This window comes from Octopus bimaculoides, chromosome 12 (assembly GCF_046866305.1).
Source record: "Octopus bimaculoides isolate indiv1 chromosome 12, ASM4686630v1, whole genome shotgun sequence".
NCBI classification, from domain to species: Eukaryota; Metazoa; Mollusca; class Cephalopoda; order Octopoda; family Octopodidae; genus Octopus; species Octopus bimaculoides.
The window spans coordinates 8,932,316-8,945,424 of NC_142939.1; the positions used below are offsets into that span (position 1 = coordinate 8,932,316).

Below are 13,109 nucleotides of genomic sequence, written 5' to 3' on the forward strand. Positions count from 1 at the left end.
CCAAAATTATATGGTTGCAATATGAACTTCTTAACTACAAAGCCGTGGCTACTCTATCCGACTTTTCCAGTTCATTTCAGGACATTCTTTCATCACTAATTTAACATTTTAACAATATTTGCTTGACCAGTGTGTGTTTTTTCTATTATGAAGATACCAGTATTTCCTTGGCATTGCCTGAAGAATTATAGCGTATATACATCATCATCATCATCATCGTTTAACGTCCGTCTTCCATGCTAGCATGGGTTGGACGATTTAACTGAGGACTGGTGAAACCAGATGGCTACATCAGGCTCCAATCTGATTTGGCAGAGTTTCTACAGCTGGATGCCCTTCTTAATGCCAACCACTCCGAGAGTGTAGTGGGTGCTTTTACGTGCCACTGGCACGAAGGCCAGTCAGGTGGTACTGGCAACGGTCATGCTCAAAATGGTGTTTTTTACGTGCCACCTGCACAGGAGCCAGTCCAGTGGCACTGGCAACGATCTCGCTCGAATGTCTTACACGTGCCACCGGCAAAAGTGCCAGGAAGGCGACACTGGGCACAGGTGCCATCACGATGCAATTTAAATTTTTTTTTAAATGTTCCAAAACCAGATGTCATCTTAACTCATTTTACTACTGTATATCTGTTGAAATAACCCTCTTTATTTCAATTCATTTAGAAAATAATGAAGAATATAGACAAAATAACTTTTATCATGCTTTAAGCTGATGCTAGGAATATAAATTAATATGAAATTTTAATGAGTAATTTTAATTCAGATCACTTTCAAACAGAAAGTTTGTAGCATAAAACCGAGGATGGTTTCATAAAATCTTCTAATTTAGAATGTCACTGAACAATGAAAAAGACCATAAAATACTTGTATAGCTGCTATGGTACTTCAATGACATAGATTAGTTGCCATTTACAAGAGCTAATGGAAAGTTAATAGAAAGTTAACGATCAACAAGAGCTCCTTGGTGTGTTCAGTGTAAACTATCCTATCAGAATGCTTGTTCACAGGATACTCAAGAGAAAAATTCTCTGGGACTGACCAGTATATGTGAGTCTAGTCCTGACAAACCTTAGACATTTAAAGAAAGGGTTTCTTGGAAAGTTCAAGTTGTCATTTGATGAGGTAACTTGCTGTTTATTGTAATGCATTGCTTACATTACAACCAAAACAGTGTTGGTTAATGGTGTGCTTACTACATTTTCCAGCATACAAGTCAATGTAATATACAGTGTAAACAAGGCAGCAGGCTGGCAGAAACGTTAGCACACCGGGCGAAATGCTTAGCAGTATTTCATCTGTCTTTACATTCTGAGTTCAAATTCCACCAAGGTCGACTTTGCCTTTCGTCCTTTTGGGGATCGATAAATTAAGTACCAGTTGCATACTGGGATCAATCTAATCGACTGCCCCCCCCCCCTCCCCAAAAATTTCAGGCCTTGTACCTAGAGTAGAAAAGAATATACAGTGTAAACATTAAAACATTGTACTATCTTTCTGAATCCTGCTACATTTTACATGGAATTTTTGATCCTCTGAAGTCAACCTGCATTATTCAGCTGCAAATTTTGGTATGAAAAACTTGATTTGCATGCCAGAAAATACAGTAACAGCATCATCCCACTGGTCATTGCAAAAGTAGTTAAAAGACGATTAGGTGTGAAGTGCCAGGCACCAATACCTCTGTAACTGTTGGGAAACTGTCCTTGTTGTCTAACAGAGACTTTTATAACCACCAGTAAACTTTATATAACTGGTGACAGAAACTGTGAAAGCCTGTCATATATGTGTGTTTGTGTGTGCACACACACACACATCTTTGTGGTCATCTCTACCACCATTTAGCAACCAGTGTTGGTTCATTTATGTCTCCATAATTTAGTGGTTTGGAAAAAAGAGACTAACAGAATAAGTACCAAACTTTAAAGAAATAAATACTGGTGTCAATTTGTTCCACCCCTTCAAGACAACTCTCTAGCATGAACATAATCCAATAACTGAAACAAGTAAAAAAAAAAAAAGAATTATACACAGAAATGAATAGATATAACTGTATGGCCAGAGATGTGTCTCTAAAGAAAAAAGATGAATGAAAATATACCTCTACTTCCAAGGAACTTAAAAATAATCACCTGATGGCAATTGGGACCAACACCAATGGGGAAGGGAGTTAATCGCAAGAATCTCTCCAAAACAGCTATGTCATTAAAGAAAAGACAGACTGATTGTCTGGAGACAAGAGGACAACAACTGACACGTTTCTACCTCAATAAACGTCAACATAACTAAACATATGTACAAAAGATATGTGCGTGTGTAAATGTACACATCACACACACAAATGGAGACAGATGTAACAAATACGAAACCGCAATAAGTGATTAACATGCCTTCCTCCATGTTGAAAATTTCCTTCCAAAATACGATGAGAAAAATACTAAATATTAATTAGAAAAACAGTCACCATATAAGTAATAGAATAGTAATGTATGTAACATTTTCTCAGGTCTAGTCACTGATCAACGGAACAGCCTGCTCGTGAAATTAACGTGCAAGTGGCTGAGCACTCCACAGACACGTGTACCCTTAACGTAGTTCTCGGTGATATTCAGCGTGACACAGTGAGACAAGGCTGACTCTTTGAATTACAGGCACAACAGGGTTTGCCACCAGCCCCTGCTGGAGCATCGTAGAGCTTTAGGTGTTTTCGCTCAATAAACACTCACAACGCCTGGTCTGGGAATCGAAACCGCGATCCTATGACCGCGAGTCCGCTGCCCTAATCACTGGGCCATTGCGCCTCCTATCTATGACTGACCTACGTGTTTATGTTCGCTAGAACTAAAAACAGCAGCCAAATGTTGCCCAATTTACACCGCACCGTTTTGACCACACACACACACACACTGGATAATGTAATAATTCTAGATACTCAATGTTTGAGGGTAGTTATGATGCCATATCTTTCACCATAGAATTTGCTCAGACAAGTTTCAAGCGGAGGCGAAACAACTAATTGATAAACACGTGTTAACATATTTTTGTAGCTGACACACACAGCTCATTGGTTGAATTGGGGAAGAAAAGTACAGACATACGTCGATAAATGGTTTGCGACGTAACACGAGAAACAATCAGAAAGGAAAAGTATTAAAAAAAAAAACTTAATAGCCTATATCTATTTGAATAAATGTTTTCAACATATTATCATGTATTTATCTTCTTTAAATGTTCCACTTCAGTGTTGGTTTTTAAGTGTTTTATTATTTCTATGCTTTTGAATGTTCGCCGAGACCGACGTATACTGAGATGAATTCGACTGATGTCGAGGATTACATTTTCTTTGGGAAAAAAAAAAGAAAAAAAAAGGGAGGCGTAAAATCGAAAACAACATAACTAGAAACGACGTAAGTTGAGGTATGCCTGTACTTGGGCGCGTGTGTGTGTAGTCAGAATTGTGGTATCAGTAATTAGAGATCGATTCATTTTCGTACGTCAGTGAATAACAGCCATGAGTTTTTGTTTTAGTAGTTTTATAGAACAAGACGATGACGAGGAGGGGGAAGAGAGACAGAGAGAGAGAGAATATTTATTTATGATTTAGTTGTAGATTGAAAGATAAAGCAACTTTTCAAAAGAAATATAGTCGAATGACGTCAGACTGTTTCGATTGTCAGAGAAAAAGAAAAAAATTCTGAAAACTGGTTACCAAGCAGTTCCTGAACAATGTTCTGTCGTTAGACGAGATATGCACACGTTGACAACCCACTATTTGTTAATCAAGCTGCCCCGTTATTTATATATGATAGCCTATGATACTACGCATATTTGTATCAGTACACGTATGTGTGTATGGCTGTATGTACATTATATATATATATATATATATATATATATATATATATATATGTGTGTGTGTAGTGCGCCTTTGAGTGGATGGATGGATGGATGTATGTGTGTGTGTGTGTGTGTGTATCTTTTGCTTCGGTCATTAGACTACGGCCTTGTAGAATTTTAGTCGAATGAATCGACCTCTATACTTTTTTTTTAAACCTAGTACTCATTCCATCGGATCCTTCTTGCCGAACAGCTAAGTTACAAGAAAATAAACATACCAACACCGGCTGTCAAGTGGTACTGCTGGACAAACACACACACACACCGAACTTCTTTCAGTTTCCGTCTACCAAATCAACTCACAAGACTTTAGTTGGTCTGAGGCAACAGAAGGTGATACCTGCTCAAGGTGCCATGTAGTGAGACTGAACCTGGAACCATGGGATTGAGAAACAAACTTCTTACCACACAGCCATGACCATCTTTTAGTCATTGGACTGTGGCCATACTGGGGCATCGCTTTGAAGGGTTTTTAGCCAAACGAATTTTTAAGCCAGGTACTTTAGCCAAACTGCCAAGTTACGAGGACATAAACAAACCAACACCGGTTGCCAAGTGGTGGTGGGGAAAGCACACATCTATCTGACAGGCTTCTTTCAGTTTCTGTCCACCAAATCCATTCACAAGGCAGGGGCTATAGTAGAAGACACTTACCCAAGAGGTCATGCAGTGTGATGGAACTGGAACCATGTGGTAAGGTAGTAAACTGCTCACCACACTGTCATCTTTGCATCTGTATACATCTTTATCTTTTACTTGTTTCAGTCATTAGACTGCAGCCATGCTGGAGCACCACTTTGAACAAATTGACCCCAGTACTTATTTCTTTCTTTTAGCCTGAGACTGAGTCCCTTCTGCCGAACCACTAAGTTACAGGGACATAAACACACCATCACCAGTGGTTAAATGGTGGTGGACAAAGAGACACAAAGACACATACATATATGTGTGTGTGTGTATATATATATATATATATATATTGTACTTCAGGAAGGTCATTTTATTTATTATTATTATTATTACTATTATCATTATTTCATCCTCCCCCCCCCCCAAAAAAAAAATAATAATAAATAAAATGACCATCCTGAAATTCAACAATATCTCTTTCAACACACAATTTCACATCAGGAATTTTTGCAAAACGAATTCATAAACATGTGTGTGTGTGTGTGTTTATGAATAAATGTAGAAATGTAGCTGTATGGTACAAAGTTTACTTCCCAACTACACATTTCTAGGTTCAGTCCCACTACTGCATGACACCTTCAGCAAGTATCTTTAACTATAGCCTACAGCCTTGTGAGTGGATTCAGTAGACAGAAACTGAAAGAATCCCATCATGTATGTGTGTGTGTTCATGTTTGCATTTGTACCCCCACCACTTGATAATCAGGGTTAGTTTCTTTAAATTTTCTAAACCTAGCAAATCAGCAAAAAGAGACTGATAGAATAAGTACCAGGCTTTGAAAAAATAAGTACTGGGGTTGATTTGTTCAACTAAACCGTTCAAGGTGATGCCCCAGTATGGGCACAGTCCAATGACTGAATCAAGTAAAAGATAAAAGATAGCCAAATGGATGTGTATGTGTGTGTGTGTGTGTGTGTGTGTGTGTGTGTGTGTGTGTATATATTTGGAGAGATAGATGTGTATGTGTGTGTGAATATATATAAATGTGTATGTATTTGCATGTATATAATACACATATGCATGTATATACACATATACCGATATTTACATAATATCTATGACCACCTTCAAGACTGTCAGTGAAATCCCTAGTTTGCACAGACCAGCAGAAAGAGGCATGACCTGAGCCTGTCAGTAAGCCATAGGCACCAAGTAAAGAGATCAGCTAAAATGGCAAACATCTGATACTGTTGTGTGAAGTGAACAATTTCAACACCTGTAGCACCTATTTTTCACCAACAATGGAACTGTCTATTCTGTAATTCATGCTTGTTGGAAGACTGCCTCAGAAAATATCTGATCTTGTCAAGGCGCCAAAGATGGATCAGATCACTACCTCGTAAAAGCTACATTGAAACTACAATTAAAGAGGCAGAGGTATGTCGCTATCATCCAACAATTTACTGTGAAGAAGTTTAAAGACACCACTACAACAGAACTATACCAGTGACAGCTGAAGAGGTATCGGCCACTGTAGCATCTCTACAGTGTTGAACAACAATGGGTAATGACATTGAACAAAAGAGCATCAAAGAAGTAACAATGAATAAATGAAGGGTCATGGAACTTAAGTGATCAATATAAGGCAGCAAAGAATAGAAAAGACAAACTGCTACTGAATACTATACATTAGACTGCCAGTAGAGCATCAAAATTAACAAGGAGGTCTGGAAAGAAAGCACAAGAAAAAGAAGATGCAGGTAGTAGGAATGCCACAATGTCACAGTACTTGCATTATCAGAGAGCTCATGGGCTTAGAAGAAGAAAAAATCAGTTGTGCACCAGCCAAAGATGAAACTGACAAAATCCTGTAAAAAGAAAAAGTGCCATATGGTTGGAATAATTTGGAACTACCAATTGTAACCCTGCAAGAACTGAAGCAATCACAAAAGAGGAAATAAAACTAGCATTGGGGAAATTAAAGAACTTCAACACTGCTGGATAAGACCAAATTTCGGCTTCTGAAGTATGGTGAAGAAACAGCAATAACATCACTAAAACACCTACACAACAGGTGATGGTAACAGCAACAAGTGTTGGTCGATTAAAGAAGAGAAGTCATTGCGGAGCTTCTGAAATGAGAAACCCGATAGACTTCAAAAGTTGATGACAAGTTTTCTGTATTGTATTAACGAACAGGATTTGACAGGGTTTTGATGCAACACTACTAAACGATCAAGATTTCACTCCAGCTACTCTTGCACTGAAGAAATATTCAAGCTGAAAAATATCATGGAACCCTGTGATCCTGTCGGTTTTGGGACTTTAAAAAGCCTTTGGACAGCATCCAATTAGCAATCACTCTGGAAAATTGTTCAAGGATATGGCTTCCTCCACACAGTGCCTTAACATCTTCTGAAATCTGTATGACAGTTCTAGTAGCTGTTTCATGACAGATACTGGCCATATTGAGAACTTTAGCATTATTGCCAGGAATGCATCCCATCATTCCTCGTCTTGCTAGCAGATGACTTCGAAATGAAGAAGGTAACCAACAGAACACTATGTTCAAAGAAAACAGAAAAGCTTTATGATCTGACCTTTGTTAATAATATTGCACAGCTACAAGAAACAAAAGCTGGATTGCAAGCACAAGTACTAAGTTCAAAAAACAAGCAAGAAAAATTGAGCTTAGAATTAGATGTGAAAAGACCAAGATGAAATAGATTTTGCCACAATTCAACCTTCCTTGTTCATAGGAAAACGGCAATTTCTCCTGAGCTGGAGAAAACCTGTGTCTACATAATACATATCTATCTAGATATGCATATATATAAAAATACTCACACATATGTCCCCATGTCATGAGTTTTATTAATTAAAAAGAATAGTGCAATCTTTCAAAACAAAATGGGTAAAACTTTTTGACAAATTCTTACCTTAAAGATTTTGCATTTTGTATTTAATAATTAATATACAACACTTTGATCTTAGGCAATAGATCTAGACCAATAACTCCTAAATGTTATAGTGCAAACTGCCAATGAAAATTAATGGGCTTCATTGATTTACTGTCATTAAACTTATCACTGAAAGGATGTTGAAGACAATCAATTATGTAAATACTTTTATTATTGAACATTTTTTCTGTTCTTTAAATATTTTCATTATTAAGTATTTGCTGTCTCTGAAACAAACACATTGTGACAGTAATGAACTAATGTGACACATCAGCAACTTTAGTAATATGTCCTTCACCTGTTACTTGTCATTGGACAGCAGCCATGATGGGCTCTGCCTTGAAGGGTTGTAGCCAAACCAATACTGGTTGTCAAGTGGTAGTGGACAAACACAAAGACACACATGCATATATATATATATATACATATATATATATAGATATATATATATATATATATATATATATATATATATATATATATGTATATGTATATATATATATCTTACAACAGATTTCTTTCAGTTTTTGTATACCAAATCCACTTATCACAAGGTTTTAGTTAGCCTGGTGTTATAGTAGACAACACTTGCCCAAGGTGTTACACATAGGGACTGAACCTGGGATCCTGTGGTTGGGAAGAAAACTTCTTACCACACAGCAACGCCAACACCTATATGTACAAGATTTTCTTCAAGGAGAGTTAATATGGCAGTAATTATTTAGTTGAACTGGTGGTGAGGTATTTGACAATATTTTAACCCATATTTTCTCCGTTTGTATTATCATTAATTACTTTTTAATTTAATACTGACATTCAATAATCAAATTATTTTAAAGAGTGGAAGTATCAAATAATGAAACAGTTTAAATTCTCAATTATGTTTTTGACAGCCTTCCATAGTTAAGGTTGATGACAGTAAATCGATGGAATTCGAGTTAGTCAGTAGTACCAAATGGTTTAATAGTAATTATAGAAATTTAATTAACAATAATGATACAATATTTAATAGAATATTGCAATACTATTTACAAAACAGTGGAAAACTTACGAGTAATTATCATCAGTCGAAAGGTTCTTTCAACAACAACAATCACAGGAAAACTACATCTCGCTATTTTCCTGTTCGATAGTTGTATGGATGTTGTAAAACATTTCATCCTTCCACTCACTTTCGTTTTACTTGTCATTTATTATCTCCATAATGTGACAGAACATACACGTATACACATATCTATACACATCTATCTATCTATATATATATATATATATATATATATATATATATATATATATATATATATATATATATATATATATATATATATATGTGCGTGTATGTGTGTTTATATATAATGATGATGATATATAAACACACATACACACAAACGCATATACATAAAGGCACATATACGACGTATATATTTACACACACACACACACAGTGACTTAAATACACTCCTAAACAGACATGCACAGTGACTTAAACACACACATAGACGTACACATAACGTATATAGACACTCACGACAGATAGATATAGTTCTAGAAGGACAATATCTGTTTCCGTTTATTTCTTAAAATGAAACGACTATCTGATGTCGCATCATATTTACTTGTGTGAGTGACAAACGAAAACGTTTGAGAGAAAATAATATTAGATAAATCTATACGAAATATAAGTGAATATACGTATATTATGTAATCTCATTACAGAATTTATTCTGCTATATCCCTCCGTTAATCTAACAAACATTTAATGCTAAATTCAAATAAAGTTTACGAAACGAAGGTAAACTAATTCTTCTTATAAATCACTTGCTGGTACTCGTTATCGTCTTACATAAAACATACACTCACTACACGTTTGATATACATACATACGACCCAACGAGTGTGTTCCTATGTCATCGCTCGGCCTGCTAGAAATAGCTGCTAAAATCCCCCTCCCCATGATATACTACCATCTCAAAAGTGGGAAAGAAATAGATTATGTAGAGCAAGATACACAGTATCTAACATAAAAGATGGGATCTCATCACTGGAATGCTTTTGATCGTATCATAAGGTCTGTTTAATCAAGGCTGATTCGAGGCTAAACAAGACCATACATACAATGCGTAAGAAATATTCATACACACGCACAAAAACATTCACACAAGATATATTCATCCCTACACATACAAACATTCACAAACACATACTCAAGAAACATTGATACATACACACTACACACACAACATATATATATATATATATATATATATATATATACACACACAAAACATTCCTACATACACACACAAACAAGAAACATTTACATCTACACTCAAGAAACATCCATTCATATATTGCACATACGTAAGATTTATTCATTCATACACATAAAAAAGCTATCATGAAATATACACATAAACATTCATTCATACATACATACAAAAAGAAACATACATGCGCGCACACGAGATATTCATACACGTACAATATCCACGAAATAACATAGATACATCCAGTAAATCACCCATGCGGCCAAGAATATATACATGAAAAAAAATACCATACATTCAACAGAACGCACCATAATTCTATTAGAGGGAACAGTGGCGGGCAGACACGATCACACCCCATGTTGAAGGGAGTAACGAAGAAAGGGGGTTACGAATGAATAAGGGGTTATTATAAGGACGTGAATAAATTCAATTTAAGCTGTCGAGTGGAAGTGAATAAAATGACATGGAATATATAATAATGTGTACTTACACTTCTAAAATTCGGTCTCCCTTCCGTATGCCTGCTCTGTGTGCAGCACCGCCTTCTAACACGGCACTAACATGTTGGAGAGGTGCATACAATACTCCATTGATCGATTTGAGGACCCCACCTTCGCTGACCTGGCCCCGGACATTAAATCCAAAGCCTGTTTCTGTTTTTGTGATGGTGACCACCCTCGGGCCACTATGGTCGCTCATCATTCTCTCCGGAGTAGACGGAGTACTGCCTTCCTCATCACTATCCGCCATATTTGGTCAGATGATCAAACAAGGCAAATCACACAAACACACCGTAATCTATGTCCGGTTCATCTTTCTCTCTCTCTCTCTCACTTTCTGTTTGTCTCTCTCTCTCTCTCTCTCTCTCTCTGTGTATCTGTATCTTCTCCCTCTCTTTCTATTGCTTTATCTCTCTATTTGTTTCTTCTCCCTCACTTTCTATATCTTTCTCACTCTATTAGTTCTCCCTCTCTTTCTATCTCTTTTTCTCTCTCCCTTTATTCTCCCTCCCTCTTTCTCTTTTTATCTATTTATTCTCCTTCCATTTGTCTCGATGTCTATCTTGTGGTTCTCTCTCTCTCTCTCTGTTTTGCTGAGTTCTCTTTCTCTAGTCTATTTTCTTCCACTCTCTCTCTTCTTATTCTGTCTTTCTCTCTACATATTTTTCTTTCTTCTTTCTCTCTCTCACCAACATGTATATGTTTGCCTTTCTCACCAGCTCAAACTCTTTTCATCTGTCTTTCAACAATATATTGGCAGGAAAGAGATTTACAAAAAGGGAAGCATTGAAAATAGCAATGTTTTTTTTTAACGCTTCGTTTAGAGATTATATTTAGTCGCACCTGATTTACTTTTCATTGCTTACATCTAAGTTAACAGTTGTTTCTGGAAAGTTTTTCAAATAAATTTTAGGATTTTTTTAAATGCGCAATCACGCTTTTATGTTTCATGGAAGTAGCTGTAATAGATGGTCTGTTAAACTTAGAGAAATTTAAAATTAACTAAATCTAAAACTGATAAAGTAACTGAAAGTTTGCTTATTTTAATCTATGTTCTTAGATATTTTTATCTTTAAATATTAATGTATTATTTCTAAATTTTACTGGGTAAAGGAAATTTCTTTATAAAATATACGTGCGGAGAGAAGTAATTTTTTAAAAGTATATTTTCATTTTATCGACACGTATTAAATACAGTTAAGATTTCTCTGGCATCATCAATATTTTCTCATAACCTATAAAACATATCCACTATATTTCGTCAAAAAAAATATCCAAATGACGTTACTAAGGAAATTCTATATGGACACTCGACCAGTTAGAAATAGCAACCAAATCTCATTCAAATCACACCTTGTCATCATAAATAGGGAAAGAAAATATCGTGTAATTCTTCATATAAAGCCTTAAAAACCCGATACCTTGTTTATATGTTCTCAATCACAGCTGATCTGGGACTAAACAACAACAAATCAGTTGGACCTAGCCTTTGCTGCACTACATACGGGTTGAAACAAGACTTGTCACATTTATTTTCCACGTTCAACTTATATCGACCTTCCTTCTCACATAGTTATAGTGTGTTTATTTTTAACATCTTTGTCAGAAGAGGAAGGGCAGAGCTCACGGATATTTACAGGGCCTCCGTAACAAGTAAAGGTGAAGGGGGATGAGTTGTCCTCGGACCGGAGACCTTTCAGTTGCCAGGCAGTGATATGCTAAACCGCGAGACAGATTGAGTTTGCGGTCCAAGGACAGACACGCTACTTCCGAATTGTTTCTTCGCATTTTCCGTCAACTTGCATAATACTACACAGTAGGATTGAATCCAAAACCACGTCGTTGCAAAGCATACTTCTTCACCGCACAGCCATACCTGCATCCAGCATAGGTTTTCAGCATTTTTATACACAAACACATACACACACACAATCTCTCTCTCCGTATATATATATATATATATAATTCAGAAAGATCCTATATATATATATATATATATATATATATACACTTAATTAGGATAAAGTCATCATTTAATGATTTATCAGTGGCCAGCGTACTGAAGTAATAACTTAAGTGATTTATAGTCCATTTGGGGTCTATTTCTAGCGTGCCGGCGTTGTCAATTCAGCGCCCTTTATTATAATTATTTTTTATAATTATATTTAAATATATATATATCCATTAATCTCCGTTGTTCACACATATGTTCCTTCGATTCTTTTAATGATCTTTGTTGTGTTTTCCTATGCCATTCTCGGTCTTTTATTACATCATACATTTCTCTTTCTGTGGTATGTCCCACTACTTTCCATATCTTTTTCTATGTTATTTAGGTGCTCTGTTGTTTTTATTTCGTCATATCCTGTCAATTGTGTTTGTGTTGTATATTTCATTACGTAAAAGTAAGTTCTTGTAATGTCAGCAACTACTTCACATGGTTAGCCCGAGGTTTAGGAGCTTCAAATTAAATAAATGGCGTATATGTTTTTAATTTTTGTGCGACTTTTTGATGTAACTTTTTGACAAGCTGCCTCCAAGTTTAGGGCCTACTTATTATACAAACTTAACTAGACTTGTAACTGAAAGAACCAATAAATACATCGTGGATGTTGTTGTTTAAACCCAGACCTCTGATCAAAGGCATTCTAACAATGACATTACCATGCTGTTTTTTTTTTTTATTCAATTATTATGTGTCCCTGACTACATCATCCAATGTGTTCTTTTTTAGACAGTAGGAGGTAATTGGAGGGAAATGTGGCTGCTATTTCTAGCAGGCTGGAAGGCCACTTGACGTCTGTTTTTGGCTCGAAATATACGCACCTGCTGTCATTGATGAAACCGAA

General features: G+C 36.0%; 1 protein-coding gene across 1 annotated transcript in view; it reads right to left on the reverse strand.

Annotated features, from left to right (window-relative positions):
- The window catches only part of LOC106876773 (sorting nexin-27), a 111,037-nt gene extending 100,395 nt beyond the window's left edge, over positions 1 to 10,642 (reverse strand). Inside the window, exon 1 of the mRNA XM_014925461.3 lies at positions 10,251 to 10,642. Within this exon, the coding sequence (XP_014780947.1) occupies positions 10,251 to 10,510 (260 nt within the window). The 5' untranslated portion in view covers positions 10,511 to 10,642. The remainder of the gene's footprint in view (positions 1 to 10,250) is intronic.
- Positions 10,643 to 13,109: the final 2,467 nt, after the last annotated feature.